The 17,267-nt window shown below is 41.6% G+C and overlaps 1 protein-coding gene across 1 annotated transcript in view; it reads right to left on the minus strand.

The window, feature by feature from the left end:
- Nucleotides 1–16,147, minus strand: part of NMU (neuromedin U) — a 31,696-nt gene extending 15,549 nt beyond the window's left edge. Inside the window, exons 1-3 of the mRNA XM_039249044.1 lie at nucleotides 16,039–16,147; nucleotides 9,801–9,859; nucleotides 1,851–1,898 (exon numbers count right to left, since the gene is read on the minus strand). Of these exons, the coding sequence (XP_039104975.1) occupies nucleotides 1,851–1,898; nucleotides 9,801–9,859; nucleotides 16,039–16,147 (216 nt within the window). The remainder of the gene's footprint in view (nucleotides 1–1,850; nucleotides 1,899–9,800; nucleotides 9,860–16,038) is intronic.
- Nucleotides 16,148–17,267: the final 1,120 nt, after the last annotated feature.

The raw sequence follows: 17,267 nt of genomic DNA on the forward strand, positions 1-17,267 counted from the left end.
AGATAATCATATAAATAATAAAATTAGAGAGAGAGAGAGAGAGAGAGAACATGCAGGAGTCGGGGAGGGGCAGAGAGAGAGGGAGAGAGAGAATCTCAAGGAGGTCCCATGCCATCAACACAGAGCCCGATGCTGGGCTCAATCCCACAAACCATGAGATCATGACCTGAGCCGAAACCAAGAGTCAGATGCGTAACTGACTGAGCCATCAAGGTGCCTCAAAAAGTAGTAATTTTTAAAAATTATATTAGTGAGGGGCGCCTGGGTGGCTTAGTCGGTTAAGCATCCGACTTTCGCTTAGGTCACGATCTCGAGGTTCGTGGGTTCGAGCCCCGCGTCGGGCTCTGTGCTGACTGCCAGCTCAGAGCCTGGAGCCTGTTTCAGTCTGTGACTCCCTCTCTCTCAGACCCTCCCCTGCTCACGTTGTCTCTCTCTCTCTCTCCTAGAAATAAATAAAAAAAAATTATATTAGTGAATGTAAATGATTCCATAGTAAATTGACCAAGCTCTCTTCTAAAGATGCACAGCCTACAAATCCAGGAAGCTTGGCTTGGCTTCATGGTGTCTAGATGAGTGCTTTTAATTCATCCTTTCAGTACTGAAGAAATAAAAATGATTCTGAGGGTGTTTCTGAATTTTAAATACAACACAACTGCTTGTATGCTGATTGAAACCCATCATATGTTATATATCCATCAGTGCTCCTCATATAATTTGAATCATTCATAAATGTCATCCCTTTTGATCCTGGTCTTGCTTTTCCATCTAATGCCACTAACACCCTGCAAGTGACCCTCTGTGGACTGAGGAATGGGTTGCAGCAGGAGAAATACAGAGCTGCACAAGGCTGCTTCTCTACCTCTACGTGATGACATTCTGGAAGGGCAAAGCATGGCACCTTAGCCAGACTGTGCTGGGGGTATGCCCCAGGCACATTGCTGATTGTTCTGAAAGGGGATGAGCCAAGAGCCTCTTCTGAGTCCCCCCTCCCCATCCCGGAAACTACTGATACTGATGAAGAAAGTCCAAACACCGAGGCTAACTCTGCTGCACCTGCACTAGCAGAGCAGGAGACGGAAGCAGCGCCATCCAGTCCAGTGCAGGCTGTGTAAGGAGGACATGCTTATTTTCAACTCCTCATGTTTCCATGTGCAGGAGCGAGACAAACACTCTTCACTCCCCAACCCTCTCTGAACTCTTTTCTGCGGGAAGGGGAGAGAGTTACCTGATAGGTAACTGAGTGGAGGGATTGGGCATGTTCAGCCCTTTCCTCTTAAAGAGCCAGCTCTCTGGCCAGCTGTTCTGGTCAAGCCTCTGCCCTGTGTCAGAAAACCCGACTGGTGAGGAGGCCTTGAGTCACTATCTAACCCCAGTTTAATTCTGGGAATTAAATTCTCAAGTTAAATTCTGGGAATTCTTAGCAAACACGCTTGGCATCAGATCTGAGGCCACATTCACAAATTGACTATATTGAGCTCCCTAAGACTGACTTCCTATTTCTCTCTCCCTGGGTTTCAAACTCAACTGAGGGACGGTCAGGATATGAGTCTCCAAATGCAACCATACCATAGACACATTATTTTTAATCTAACACAGAATTTGATTTTGAAATTAGCATTTTGATTTCCAAAATATGTGCATCTTATCTGCAAATCCGTTTTACTTAGAGACAAACGCCCCAGCATGACCTTACAACATAAACTCATAGGACTGATTATTGCCTGCAGATGATGTAATAATTTCTAAAGTGTTGACATGTTTAATAAGTCCATAAAGTAATGACAGGTCCAAAGGGAGAAATGGAGTGACAACTGCTTATGTTACTATAAAACATCTTCAATTAGAATTACCTGAGGCTGATAATCAAGGGAGAGGAAAGACGAACAGGCATCATCTATCTGTAAAAATAAAATATGCCAGTTACATCATGAAATAGGCAGAAAAGAGCAGAAAATGGGAAGCAGATTTTACAAAGTCAAGTTACCTACGTACCATTAATTTAAGTTCTGTGACAGTTGAGGACTCAGGATTTGGGCAGGAAGAGCCTCTTAAACTGTCTAAGGTAGTCCTGGAATTGGGATCTTCCCAAGATTTACCTCCAGCCATAGGGCTAAATGGTCCCCAAGGACGGTTGATAGGGATCACCAGAGAATATACAGATACTTCAAATACTGAGAGAAACAAACTTTGAGTATTCAGCCTGAGAAACGTGAGTGATGAAGAAAGAATGGCCTCATAATTAAGGAGCACCCTGTTATCATGTGGTTCTTTATGACATAAATCTAATCACGTCATCTAAATTAACATGATAATAGAAGTGCTAAGTAGCCTGATGAATAGCACCCAGAAAAAACTCTTACACAAGAACAATATACCTGTTCTCTACCAAGAAGCCTGCATTAGGAAAAGATTCTATTTGCAATGAAGGTTTATTGGGGAATCCGTAAAGGTTTCACCACACTCTTTACATCTGTAAGTGTCTCTCAGTACAGATTGTCTTATGTCTATTTAGAATTGATGACTGACTAAAGACTTTTCCAGATTTATTATACGCATATGGGTTTTTCCAACATGCATTCTATGACATTCAGCAAGACTGGGGGTCTCGTTAAAAGCTTTCCCACATTCATTACATTTATAAAGATTATCTCCAATATGGATAATCTCATGTATAATAAGGTCTGAGCTTTTAGAGGAGACCTTCAAATCTCCTCACATTTATTACATTTGTAATGGTTCTCTGGAAAATGAGTCCTCAGATGTTTATTAATATTATTTGAGCCTAGGGGTGCCTGGGTGACTCATTCTGTTAAGGATCTGACTCTTGATTTCAGCTCAGATAATGATCCCAGGGTGGTGGGATCAAGCCTCACGTCAGGATCAGTGCGGAGTCTGTTTGGGAATTCTCTCTCTCCCCCTCTCTTTATGCTCCTCCCCCTCGTGTATGCGTGCTCTCTCTCTCTCTCTCTCTCTCTCAAAAAAAAAAAAAGATTTTGGAAAACTTTTAATCAGTGTTCAAACCTTATTTAATACCAGGGAATTCATAATGAGTAGAAACCTTACAAATGTAAAGAATGTGGCAAATCTCTAGGTGGAATCACAGCTTACTCACCATTATAGATACCATACAGGAAAGAAACCATAAAACGTAAAGAAAGTGGCAAAGCCTTTAATTGGAATTTAGTCATTACTCAGTATCTGCAAAGGCACACTAGATTCAAATCCTAGAAATGTCATGAAAGAGGAAAGATCTTTTTTTAAAAATACACACCTTAAAAAATTTCAGAGAGTACATAAAGGAATATAACTTTAGAGATATAAATATTTAGAAAAGTATTTAACTGAACATCAAATATCAATAAATGTCACAATTGACAGTAGAAAGCAGTAAGTGAGTCTTTTCAGACATTACTTTAATGTCAGAGTATTAGAGGGAATATAAGTTAAATGCTTAGATACTATATTTGCTAGCATGCTTCAAAAGATAAAAGGGGACGGATTTTTGGACAGGCATAATTAATTACAAAAAGCTTTTTTGAACTGACCTTATTTGACATTTGCAACTAGCAACTTTTAATATTTCTACTCTCAAATCACTTCATTGAGATTCCTGTATTCCTAGTGGGTATGTGAAATCATGTGATGATTGGTGCTGCATCAAAGATAATGTGACATCCTTCTTCATGTGGTGGGATTCATGCATATTTGTTTTTTCTTTGAAGATTAAGGACAATATAATATATAATATATGACAAAAGTCTAAATGGAGATACTGTTTGTAGTTGACTTATAGCATTGATGTAAGTTACCATGAAATAGATGTTCATACAATCATCTGTATTTTGTATAACTGACATTTTGAATTTTATAAATAAAATCGGATATTAAATGGTCTTTATGAAAAAAAGAGGTGGCAATACAATAAAAAACTGCTGTATTTTTGTAATAGCAACAGTTAGAAGTAGAGAATATTAGTTGTTGCAGTTGCAATCAAGAAATCTTTAAAGATTTTTTTAAAATTATTTTTTAATGTTTTATTTATTTCTGAGAGAGAGAGAGAGAGAGAGAGAGACAGCATGAGCAGGGGAGGGTCAGAGAGAGAGGGAGACACGGACTCTGAAACAGGCTCCAGGCTCTGAGCTGGCTGTCAGCACAGAGCCCGACGCGGGGCTCGAAACCACGAACCGTGAGATCGTGACCTGAGCCGAAGTCGGACGCTTAACCGACTGAGCCACCCAGGTGCCCCGTTACAGATTTTTTTTAAAAAGGTTAATTGAACAACAGTTGACAGCTGTTCTCAGCCTTTAGAGAAAAACTGAAAGATGTTAAACTGTACTATAAGAGATTTATATTAATCATTAAAATAACTGTGCTGCGAAGATAAACCCTAAGCTGGATATCTGGAGTAGTTTATGGCATTTATTGCTTTGCTAGCCTTTTAAAATAGGACTGAAAAAAACCTCAGTACTTCCATTCTTGTCTGTCTGGGACGATTTAGGTTGAGTCCTATTTATGGTTAAAACCGCAGAATTCTTTGTTGTTCACTTTAATTTAATTTCTATCATTATACTATACTGAAGAAGGAATAATCATACTCTTTGGTCATAATTCCTCATGCTCCTTATTGTTCCTAAGTGGAACATGTACTAAAATATATGATTCTCTAATTTAGAGAATAACAAAGGTATTATAGAAGAGCAAATGCTTAATGCCTCTCTCCTTTTTATCCTTACAGAGCCTGCCATCTTCCCGAGGTGTCACAAATATTTAGGAAATTGTTCTAGTCCAGTCGTCCCTCGTGCCCCCCCCCACCTCCTCCCTCTTCCGTGCCCTACAAATCCAGAATCATGACTGCAAACACGCACATGTATAATCACATAGTGTGTATATGCACACAGTGATAAACTTCTTGAGGGTGGGGGCTATGCCCTATCTAACTTGTGTTCGATAAGTTAGTTCAATAAATATTGTGTTCAATAAATATTCTTTAATTAAATTGCATTGAATCTGTGGAAAGGAAATAAAAAGAGAGGACAACTGAGAAGGAAAAGGCAAAAAGATACCTTTTTAAAGCTTTGGATTGTGACCAATGCTTTAATATATTGCTTCCAAATGCTACTTAGTTTGCTTTAGGAGGGTCGGAGGGACAGGATCCTCCCATAACATTTTTGTGAGACTCAGAGAGCTGAAGATATCACATGATCAAAGACAAAGCTGTCCACCCGCAGACCAGGCTGCCTGCCTGGGTGAAGTGCCCGTGTCCAAAAACAGCAAAGTCTTGAACGTCAGGGCCAACGAATCAGTGCATCAATATTGTTTGCATGAAAATATCAGAATAAGAAAAAGAAAAAACACCAATTAATCAAATTAGGAGATAATTGCAAAGCTTTTCAATATTTGTTCTCTTTACTTTACAAGGCACAGCAACATTGCTCATCCACTTTCCATTTGGATAAGCATTTGTTCATTTTACTCAGCTTGTGGCCCTAATGGTTTTAAGTGCCACTAATTGCTTTTGGGAACTCTGCAGGATCCATTGATGAATCTGTTTGAAAATGGTTAGGTCTCTGTATATGGTTTGAAAAGGATGTGTTTCTAGTGTCTGAAGAGCTCAGTAATTTTTAAAACCTCCAGCAGAAAAGTACATGTCTTAGCATCTTAATTTCTTTAAATATCTTTTTCCATAAAAGAATTTATAGTGCTTTTACAACCCTATTTGTAGTGTCTCCCAGCTTTCTCATCTAAAATATTTTTTTCAGGGCACCTGGGTGGCTTAGTCGGTTAAGCGTCCGACTTTCGCTTAGGTCATGATCTCACGGTTCGTGGGTTCGAGCCCCGCGTTGGGCTCTGTGCTGACTGCCAGCTCAGGGCCTGGAGCCTGTTTCGGAGTCTGTGTCTCCCTCTCTCTCTGACCCTTCCCTGCTCACGCTATCTCTCTCTCTCACCTAGAAATAAATAAAACATTTAAAAAAATTTAAATATTTTTTCAGAGTTTCCACAGAAATATAGGTAATTTCAAGCTAAAATAAATGTTTCTGTATTATACATTAATGTCTGTTGTCAAAACTATTCTTCATCTTGCTTATATACCTCTGGCATGTATTTTGATACACTAAGGCAGAGAACATTATAACAGCCTTTATGAATTTCTATGCTAGTAGAGATTGTGTAGTACTTGGCACTTACTATCCATCTTATCTGTCCTTTATGTATTTTGTTAGTGGTAGCTTAGGTACATAGAATATGCTCCTCGGCTCATAGTTCACGATCATCACTGAACTTGCTCTACTTATTTATTTATTCATTCATTCATTCATTCATTCATTCATTTATTCTTTCATATTTCAATCTCCTACTCCTATTTCATCTTCTCAGGGGCAACTCTTCCAACGTATTTCATGTGTGTCCCCCATTTGTTTATGTTCTTGTACAATCTGCATTGCTATTTGATGTGCAGGTATGGTGTTTTCTTATTTTTTTGCACTTAACACTACTTTGAGATCTATCCATATTGCTGGAGACATCTAATATGTCCTAGCTCCTATAGAATACTCTATAATGTGCACCTACACATGCTTGTTGCCTACCCCCTCCCCAGTGATAGACAGCTGGGTTTCCTCCAATTCCATTACAGGCAGAGCTGTAATCAACCTCCTCTCTATCCTCCACATATGAATCTACTGAAGAGTATCTTTGGGCTATATACCCAGGAGAGGGAATGCTAGATCACCAGATGTCTAGGTTGCTTTCTGGATGCCTCCACCAGTTGACACTCTCACCAACAATGTGTGAGGTTTGTAAAGCCCACATCCTTGCTAACACTTGCCATTATCTAGGTTTCCTTGTTTTTTTTTTTGTTTTTTGTTTTTTGTTTTTTTTGCCAGTCTAATGGGTAGAGAGTGACACTTTCCTGTTGTCTTAATTTTCATTCATTGTTACAAATGAATCTGAGCATCTCCTTAGATGCTTGTCTGCCTTTTAGTTTTCTTCTTTGTAAATTGTCTGTTCTATCCTTTGACAACTTTTACCTTGGATCCCTATCTTTATCCAATTGGTTTGATAGAGTTTCTTAGATAGTCTAGAAATTAATCCTTTGTCAGTTTTAGACATAGCCAGCGTCTTTCAAAGGCTCTTACTTTTTAAATGTAGTGCTTTTGAAAGAAACCTTTACTTTTAATGTAATTCAATCCATCATATTCTTGGCCTTATGATTTATACTTGAAATTTTATGTTTTTTTAAAAATTTTTATTTATTTATTCTGAAAGAGCAGACACATCACAAATGGGGGAAGGGCAGAGAGAGAGAATCCCAAGCAGCCTCCGCACTGTCAGTGCAGAGTCCAACGTAGGGCTCAGACTCATGAAGCCATGAGATCATGACCCGAGCCAAAACCAAGAGTTGGATGGTTAACTGACTGAGCCACTCAGGTGCCCCTGAAATTTTGTTTTAGAAGACATTCCCTGCTCCTAGCTCACAAAGATATTTTCCTAATAGAAAAGATAGAGTCTATTAACTCCATAACTTTATGTTTTATATTTAGATTCTTAATCCACTTGGAGCCCATCTCCTAGGTATTTTTTAAATTGAAGAATAATTGACATACAATATTATATTAGTTTTAGGTGCATAACATAGATATTTAATATTTATATACATTACAAAATGGATATCATTACACTTACATGCAGTACAATGGGGTGTTAGTTTTATTTTTCTCCATATAGCAAGCCAGCTTCCCAACCTCCATTTGCCAAACAATCTGTCTTTTCCCTATGAATTTTAATGTCACTTTTATTGAGAGTTGTTTTTGTGTATGTGTATGTCTGTCTTAGTTTGGGTCCTCCTGGAAACAGACCTTGAGATAAGGATGTGGATAGAAGTAGATTATTTGGGAGATGACCCAAGAAGCACTCATAGAAGAGTGGGGAAGACAAACAGGGAAGAAAAGGAATTTGATAAAGTGTATGTCATCAAGCAAATTACCACCACGAGTAACTGGGGTCTGTTAGTTTTGGCAACTCTGGGAGCCAATGCAGAACACATCTCAGAGTTATCCCAACTGAGGGAAGATGGCTCCACCAGCAGCTAAGGTTTCTACCCACCAACCCCTAGGGTCACCAGTTGAGGGGTATTCTCAGGGGTGGGTGCCTTTACTCCCAGGCACTTCTGGTCTGCCCTGAGCACATTCCAACTACACTCAACATGGGGTCTGAACTCATGACCCTGGGATCAAGAGTCACATGCTCTACCAACTGAGCCAGCCAGGCACCCCCAAATTTTGACTTATAATATTTTTATGTCATTTAATCCTATTTTGTAATTTACTCTTTAGCTTAGGATTATTTACCAATATGCTACTTATTTTTCAAACAGATGGAATATTGAAGTTATACTTTTGTTGTTTTCTTTTTTTTTATTTTTAAAGGCTATTTATTTATTTTGAGACAGAAACAGAGAGAGAGAGAGAGAGAGAGAGAGAGAGAGAGAGAGAATTCCAAGCAGGTTCCCTTCTGTCAGCACAGAGCCCCACACAGGGCTCAATCCCATGAATCCCATGTAATATCATGAGACTAAGAGTTGGATGCCCAACGGACTGAACCACCCAGGTACCGCTACTTCTGTTGTTAATTTCTAACTTTGTTGCATTATGATTGGAAAACATTTAAGATGGATCCTTTTTAACTTATGGAAAATTTTTTGTGTTCTAACACATGGTCTATTTTTTTTAATGTTCCAATAACACTCAAAAAGATTATTTAGTATAGGTTTTTAAAGATACTTTTAATAGTTCAAATTTATTAATAGTACGGTTAAATCTTTGATATATCTCCTTATGTGTTATTTGTTTTAACTATTAGTTAAAAAAAATTTTTTTTTTAATGTTTTTTATTTCTAGGAGAGAGAGAGAGACAGCGTGAGCAGGGGAGAGTCAGAGAGAGAGGGAGTCACAGACTCTGAAACAGGCTCCAGGCTCTGGGCTGGCAGTCAGCACACAGCCCGACCGGGGGCTTGAACCCACGAACCGCGAGATCATGACCTGAGCGAAAGTCGGACGCTTAACCGACTAAGCCACCCAGGCGCCCCATTAACTATCAATTTTGAGAGAGGTATATTAAAATCTCCAACTACAAATGTTCATTGATCTATGTTTCTCTGAAGTTCGACCAGTTATTAAGTAAATGTTAAGTTTTTTAAAATAGATATTAATAATGGCTGCCTCTTCTTTTGCTCTGCTGTTCTTTTATCAGAATAAAATACTGAGCATAATTTGTGATCTAAGCATCCTGAGATACGGAGCATAATCTGGTAAAAGCATAAAAGAAGATCCCTCTTTGCTATGATAGTTTCTTTATTTGAATTCTATTTTATCAGCTATTAAGACTGCTACTCAAATTTTCTTGCAATTCATATTTGCTTGTTATGTCCTTTTCCATACTTTTTGCTTAGCCTTCTTTTGTTTTTTGTCTTAAGTGAGACTTTTATAGACAACATATTGTTGGATCTTTAAAAAAATTAAATCTGAGAATCTCTGTCTTTAAGCAGCATATTTTAGTACATTCACATTATTGTAATTGCTCTATTGTCAGGGCTTATTTCTGTCATCTTACTTTACCATTTGCTGTAATTGTCTTATTTTCTTAATCTTTCCTTTTTTCACTTCAAAAGAATAATTCTGAATATTATGATATCAGAATGTTAGTAAAATCATAGTTGTCCCAAAACTCAATTATATTATTTCATTTGATATTTTCAAAGAGGGTTAAAGTTTCCACTAATTTGTGTAAGGACAACTCTTTACCTCATTCCACAGCTGTAGTTCTTGTTCAGGCCGTAGTCCTTGAGATAATATTGGAGCACCTAAAAATAAAGTTACACTTACATGTTATTTTTACAGTACTTCTTCTAAAATTAAACATGTATATATAGCTCATTTTTGGATGATATTTTTCATTTTTGCCATACATCATTACCCTCCTATTTCAACTAGATATTTCAGCATTTGACTTAGTATAAGAATATATAATTATTAAATGATACTTCAAAGACATAACTCTAAGAATGAATTCCTTATATGTTTACACAAAAACAGGTACATACATGTGCCTAGTAGCATTATCATAATAGCCCCCAAGTGGAAACAATCCAAATGTCCATTCTCTGAGAATAGATAAGCAAAATGTGGTACGTGCACACAATAGGATGCTATTTGACAATAAAAAGAAATGAAGTACTGATATATGCTGCATCAAAGATGAATCCCAGACATATTATGCTAAATCAAATAAGCCAGAGGCAAAAGACCAAATATTATATGATTCCATTTATATGGAATGTCCAGAAAAGGCAAATCTATAATCACAGAAAGATCAGTGGCTGCCTGGGGCTAGGGATAGGAATGGATTTGGAACTGAGAAGTTGTTACTGCTGACTTAATTTTAAGAATTAAAATTTTAAGGGGCGCCTGGGTGGCTTAGTCGGTTGAGCGTCCGACTTTCGCTTAGGTCATGATCTCGCGGTTCGTGGGTTCGAGCCCCGCGTCGGGCTGTGTGCTGACTGCCAGCTCAGAGCCTGGAGCCTATTTCAGAGTCTGTGTCTTCCTCTCTCTCTGACCCTCCCCTGCTCACGCTGTCTCTCTCTCTCTCTTTCTCTCCTAGAAATAAATAAAAATATTAAAAAAAAAAAGAATTAAAATTTTAAGAATTATTCAGTAAGTAGGGATCTGAGAAGAAAAAACATGAATTGGATTCAGTCTTCACCTGCAGGGATTTCTGATTTCTCCAATCATTATACTGCTTTTCATCTCTATCTGACAGGGTGTTCCTGTTTAAAGAATACAATTTTATATTCTTTTCATGCCTGCCTGTCTCCCAACTTCTAGTAAAAGCGAAAGCCCCCACCTACAAGCTGCCTTACCAGCAATTGCCAGCTTGCTTCTTTCTGTGCCCCCAAGCTTGCGTGGCCCCCCCAGAAATTGCCATCATACCTAACTTTGTCCCAAGCACTTATATAATCAAAGAGGGGTATTTTGTGGCTCTTACACAAAACATGTAAATACAGTCTCAAGGTAAAAAGGCTAGAGAAACCAAAATCTTTAAGTGTTTTTAATATATAAAAATCCACCAATATCCTATTACCAAACCCAAACATAAGGGGGAATTATTTTTCTCCTCTTTGTGTGTTTGCTAATTCAAGTTGATGTGATTTTTTTTCTCCCCAAGGTACCCTAGATGTGGGCTTTATATTGTCAAATAGCAGTACTAGATACTTTCTTAAATATAGTAGGAGACAGTGCCATTATCTTCCATATCATAAAAACTGTAATGTTTTTGATCAATCAGTTTTGATATACCCATACTTTTTTTAAGTTTATTTATTTTGAGAGACAGAGAGCACAAGCAGGGGAGAGACAGAGACAGGGAGAGCAAGGGAGAGAGAGAATCCCAAGCAAGCTCTGTGCTGTCTGTGCACAGCCCAAAATAGGGCTTGATCCCACAAGCTATGAGATCATGACCTGAGCTGAAATCAAGAGTCGGATGCTCAACTGACTGAGCCACCCAAACACCCCTTGAGATATTTATACTTAAGTACTACCTAATAAAGTGAAACCTTTAGTCTTGTGTTATACAATCTAACTAACTAATGCAAATCATATGGATAGACAACTTTTGCATCTGTAAATACACCATCTGCAAGAGAAAGAAAAACAGACCTTTTTATTGGGGCATAACTGACATACAACATTATGTTAGTTTCAATTGCAGGACACGATGATCCTAAATTTGTGTATGTTGTCAGATGATATAAGTCTAGTTAACATCCATCACTATACATACTTACAGAATTTTTTTCTTGTGATGAGAACTTTTAAGATTTAGTCTCTTAGCAGTTTTCACATATGCCATATAGTTACCATGCTGCACATTACATCTCCATGACTTATTTTATAAGTGGAAGTTTGTACCTTTCGACTCCCTTTACCCATTTCACATGCCTCCATCTCCCATCTCTGTGAACCACCAATCTGGTCTCTGTATCCACATGCTTGGTTTGACTTTGTTTTATTGAGGATTTTTGTTATTTTAGATTCCACATCTATGTGGGATCATACAGTATTTGTCTTTCTCTGAAAAATAGACTAGATTATCATGAACGTGGTGCTGATTTTCTTTTATCGTTGTTAGCACTTACCTAGCGTAGGGTTTGGAAGTGAGAAATTGTTACTGCTGACTTAATTTTAAGAATTATTCGGTAAGTAGGGATCTGTCGGAGGCTGGCTCCGACAGGTCCAGGGGTCCCTGAAGGATAGACGGTGTTGGCGAGAGAGTGAGAGAGCCACGAGATTCTTTCTGATCACCAGGCAGGCATCTCTCTCTGCCCTGTCGGTTTTGGTGTCTTTATTTAAAGGTTCAAGAACAACATGAGATCAGAAAAAGGAATTTTTACAATGGGAAGCCTTTTGTGAATTACCTCAATCATAGTGAGGTTGAATTTTACAACTAAGGAAATAACAGGATGTTCTTAATGAAAAATAGGATGACATATATATGTTAAGTCGTAAATAGTTAGGCCAGGAATTATTCTGTTTGGCTCTCAAGAGGATGAATGTTTTTGAACTGGTTAGTTTGTGGAAACCTATTTGATGCTAAATGTGTGAACACCATGCAGGCCCTAAATGTGTTAGCCTTTTGCTTTTGGGTTATGTGTTAGCTACTCTTTTCTAGCCTCATCCCAGCCACCAGTAAGGGAGGATGTTTGCAGAAGGTATGCCTTGGGGAAGGGACTGCCATACATCACCAGTTAGAAGAAGCTGTAAGTGTTAAGTTCTACCCCTGTTTGTTCCTAAACTCTAAATTAGGCTCTTTGTCTTGGGGCCAGGCTCAATTGTCTTTGATATGCAAGGCCCATAGGAAGAGGCTTTTGACAATCACCTACAGAGCTCTCATCTAAAATCTCTTTTGTAAAGGCAGGAATATGCTTTTCCTTATGTGGTATCTGTGTTCGGAATATGGGTCTGATATGGAATATTGTGAGGCCTGGTCAATACCAGCAGGCTTCTATCCAACATGAGCCAGTAGTAGCAGAAGGAGATACCAGTTTTCGTTTCTGACAGCAGGAGCTGTGCAAACACTGCCATTTCCTTGCTGTGACTGCCATCAGAGAGGCCAGTGAGGCTCCTGGCAGGGATCTGAGTAGAAAAAACATGTCTTTCTCTTTTTGAAAAGTTTTTTAAGCTTATTCATTTTGAGAGAGACAGAGGGAGTGAGCAGGGGAGGGGCAGAGAGAGAGAGGGAGAGAGAGAATCCCAAGCAGCAGGCTGCAACTCTCAGCTTGGAGCACAATGTGGGGCTCAAACTCACGAAATACAAGATCATGACCTGAGCCGAAACCAAGAATTGGACACTTAACCCACTGAGCCATCCAGGCACCCCCACTTCTTTCTTTAGTCTCGGGCACTTTGATCATTTATAGTCACAGGCCAAATTAAGGTCTGATGCAGTTATCCAAAGTGTGCCCTCTTTTAGGCAATCTCCTTCTTGCTTTTAATAATGTTCTTTGACAGTGAACTGTTTCCATCCACCAAGTCTATGGCTGGCTCTTTCTCTTCTCATTGCTATTGCATGCTCTGCTGACTCATTTTGCCAAGGATGCTCCACTTAGTGACACTTTTTTATTTTCCTCTGGCTCTGTGACATCCGTTTTGTTGTTTTTAGATACATCTAGTTGCATCCTGCAAATTGATTAATCTTGGTAGATTATCTCTCGGTTTCGGTTATGTACATCACGCTTCCCCTCCAGTGCCATTTTTAGGGTCTCAGGACTAGGGAGGATCACACTAGATGTTTACCCTCCCCCTTCTCCATCACATTTTTAGAGAGATAAATTTAGTGTTTTTTTTTTTTTTAAATATCAAGAGCAGGTTAAAGGGGAAAAAAGATACAAAGTGGTAGTGGAGGGGATTTCTGTGCAGTGAAAAAGGCATCTTGTCCCTATTGAGAAATACTGGGGATATTTTTGAGTTGATTGGTCAGCCAGCAGATACACTCTTCTTGGGGAAAAAAACCAAGACTTGTGTTTTTAGTGAATGATTTTTTAAAGATTATATTATTTTTTAAACTTTTAAAAAAATATTTTATCTATTTTTGAGAGAGAGACAGAGTGCAAGTAGGGAATGAGTAGAGAGAGAGGGAGACACAGAATTGGAGGCAGCTCTAGACTCTGAGCTGCCAGCACAGAGCCTGACATGGGGCTCTAACTCACAGACTGCGAGATCATGACCTGAGCCGTAGTTGGTCTTAACCAACTGAGCCACCCGGGCTCCCCGACTTGTGCTTTTTTAGAAAACAATCTTCCACAGTTTCTGCTTAATAACCAGCAGCCTGAAAACTCCTTGCCTCCCCAAAAAGCAGTTATCTCCAACTGATGCAATGATCACTGTAGGCATATAACATGCAACATGCATGGCAAGTCCATTTGCTTCACGGAGAAAAAGACACTTTTAAAACTATAATTATCTGCTTCCCTAATAAAGCGGATAAAGATTGGAATCCTAATTCTACCAGTAACGAACTTAACATAAAAAAATATTAACATTACTTTGCATGAGTCGTGCTGTATCATTACTGGCTATGTGATGACGGAGAAGGTTCAGGTCTAGCCTCTGCTTAGATTTCATAGCCAAATGATTTCTTTTTTCAAGCAGGAGAGCCCCTCTCCTGCCCCTTTCTTCAATGCCCCCAGGAAAGGAGAAAAACAAAATAACGAAAGCAAGAATAGCTTCCTTTCGTGTCTCCACCTCTAACCGAGGGCTGGCCTGTGTGCTCTGAAAGGTCCCAGCAGTTATAGTTTCAAGTCCCCAATATTCTGAACAATGATGAGATGGTCTGCCCAGCTTCATGTCACTGACAGGAGAGCAGAGGGAAGCTAAGAGAACCTTCTGCGGAGTGAGAAAATTTATGGTCTTAGCAGGATAGTGGCTAGCCCTGGAGGGGACTCTGGTTGCTGGGAGATAGAGGATGGATCCGTCAAAGTACTTGGAAACAGTAACTTTTAGGAGATAAGGAAGTGATTTTCCCATTGGAACACGCTGGGCTCAGCTCTACCTTGTCTCCCAAGCTCTGAAGCCCTCTCTGCCCTCGGTTTAGCTTTTCCCACTTCTTTTCTCTAGGCCATTTCCCCCCCTCTATTCTTTTTCCTTGTCTGATGGGTCAAAACCTAAAAGGCACAGAACCTGCTAATTTTTCCTTCTAAACGGCTAGAAGGGGGCCTGTTTCATTGCTCAGGATTACCTGAACACAACAGCAGCTCACTCACCAAAGATAATGGGCACGCTCCAAATTTACCTGGCATCAGCAGGTGAAGGATCAAACTCTAGTTCTGCTTCAACCATCAATCCCTCTAGTTATTGCAATGAAAGGGAACGCATTTTCATTTTTCACTATGTTAATTCACTTAAGTTTTCTCCAGCCCCGGACATCCCGAGTGCGAGGGAGCCCTACAAATTTCCGCCAACCGCAGGCTGCCCAGGGTCTGGGGATTTCGGTCTAGCGGGGACCGCGCTCCAGCCGGACCACTGGCGCCCGCACCCCGGCTGCCCGGGCCGCGACGCGCGCCAGTCGTCAAAAGCGAGACGCTGGGGAGCCCCACCGCACCAGGCGAAAGAGAGTCCCAGCAGCCAACAGTGGAGACTAGAAAAGGAGGGAAGAGGGGCGCCTGGGTGGCTCAGTCAGCTAAGCGTCTCACTTCGGCTCAGGTCATGATCTCACGGTTTGTGGGTTCGAGCCCCGCATCAGGCTCTGTGCTGACAGCCAGCTCAGAGCCTGGAGCCTGTTTCAGATTCTGTGTCTCCCTCTCTCTCTGACCCTCCCCTGCTCATGCTGTCTCTATCTCCCTCTCGAAAATAAATAAAACGTTAAAAATTAAAAAAAAAAAAGAAAAGAAAAGAAAGAAAGGGAGGGAAAAGAGCGCGACGGGTGGGCAGGGGAAAGGCGCGGGAAGCGGCGGGCGCGCTGAGCCCGGGAGGCGCGGGGCGCGCTTACCTAGGCAGGTGCCCGCGCTGCAGGCGAGCAGCAGCAGCAGCAGGGGCCGGGACGCGGCGGGGACCTGACCGGGGGGCGGTCCGGGGCGGCGGTTGGCTGCTCGTGGCATCTCGGCGCCGGCGGGCGGCTCGGGCTCGGAGCCTGCGCTGCGCGGGTCGGCACTCCACGCGGGGCCCTGGCTGTGCCTCTGCGTCCCGGGCGCGCTGCTCGCGGGGCTCCGCCGCCAAGCTGACCTCCCCGCGAGCCGCCAACTTTTAAATCTCGCGGACACGTGGGCTGGGCCGGCGCGGTCCCCACGCGCGTCACCTCGCAGCCCGCCGCCCCCGGCCTCGGTCGCGTCACCGGCCACCGGCTGCCCGCCCCCGACTCCCACCCGCGCAGCGGGACCCGCCCCCGGCCCGAGTTCTGACTCAGGACTGTGCGCGTTTTCGCCCTGCCGGACCTCGGGGTTCGGGCTGAGCAGGCAAATAAAGCGGTGCAGGTCCGTTCCCTTCTTGACCAGGATTTGAGTGGGACCCAGATGAGTATGGCAAACCGAGAGGCCCGAAGAGGGTGGGATCCGGGTGTTTAAACTTGGTGGTGACGACGCTCTCTCGTTTCTCACGTCTGCCTGGATCGCCCCTTCCTCAGCCTCTCTGGGAAGCCTTCTCTGCCCGGATCGACTGTGCGTGCCTCCTTTCCCAGGGCCCCGGAGGCCACCTCTGCAGAAACCCCTCTGCCCTGCTCACTAGTTCCCTCCCCCCCCACCCCCCCCCCCCCCCCCCCCCCCCCCCCCCCCCCCCCCCCCCCCCCCCCCCCGGCTCCCCAGCACAATGCCCCGGTGTCTCCTAGAGCAGTACTGGTTCAGTGGTGATGTTGGCGTCCCCAAATTCCTGCAAGTTCTGAGACCATTTAGGGAAATGTTAAAGAAGATCAAGACAAAAAGATTGCTGGGAGTTGACCACACATACATTTGCAGTAGGTCTGGAAGGTCTCTGGCTGCCCTGTGGCTCGCCAAGCCTAAGGCTACTCCTTTTTCTATGCATTTCTCCTGCTGTCACTCCCTAGCTGTTGCGTTTTGGTTCCTAGGGTGACTGGACCTCCGCTACCCGCCTCCATACTTTCCTTTACTTCTAAGTGGAAATGTCCAGGAAGCAGCCTTCAGGACCCTGGTTGATACTGTTTTAATCTCCTTCTACAGAAGGAGGAAAGACTGATCTCATTTGGCCTCCTTTTGAGGTACTTTTTGA

Source organism: Hyaena hyaena, unplaced genomic scaffold, assembly GCF_003009895.1.
Source record: "Hyaena hyaena isolate Hyena2069 unplaced genomic scaffold, ASM300989v1 scaffold_329, whole genome shotgun sequence".
Classification (NCBI taxonomy): Eukaryota; Metazoa; Chordata; class Mammalia; order Carnivora; family Hyaenidae; genus Hyaena; species Hyaena hyaena.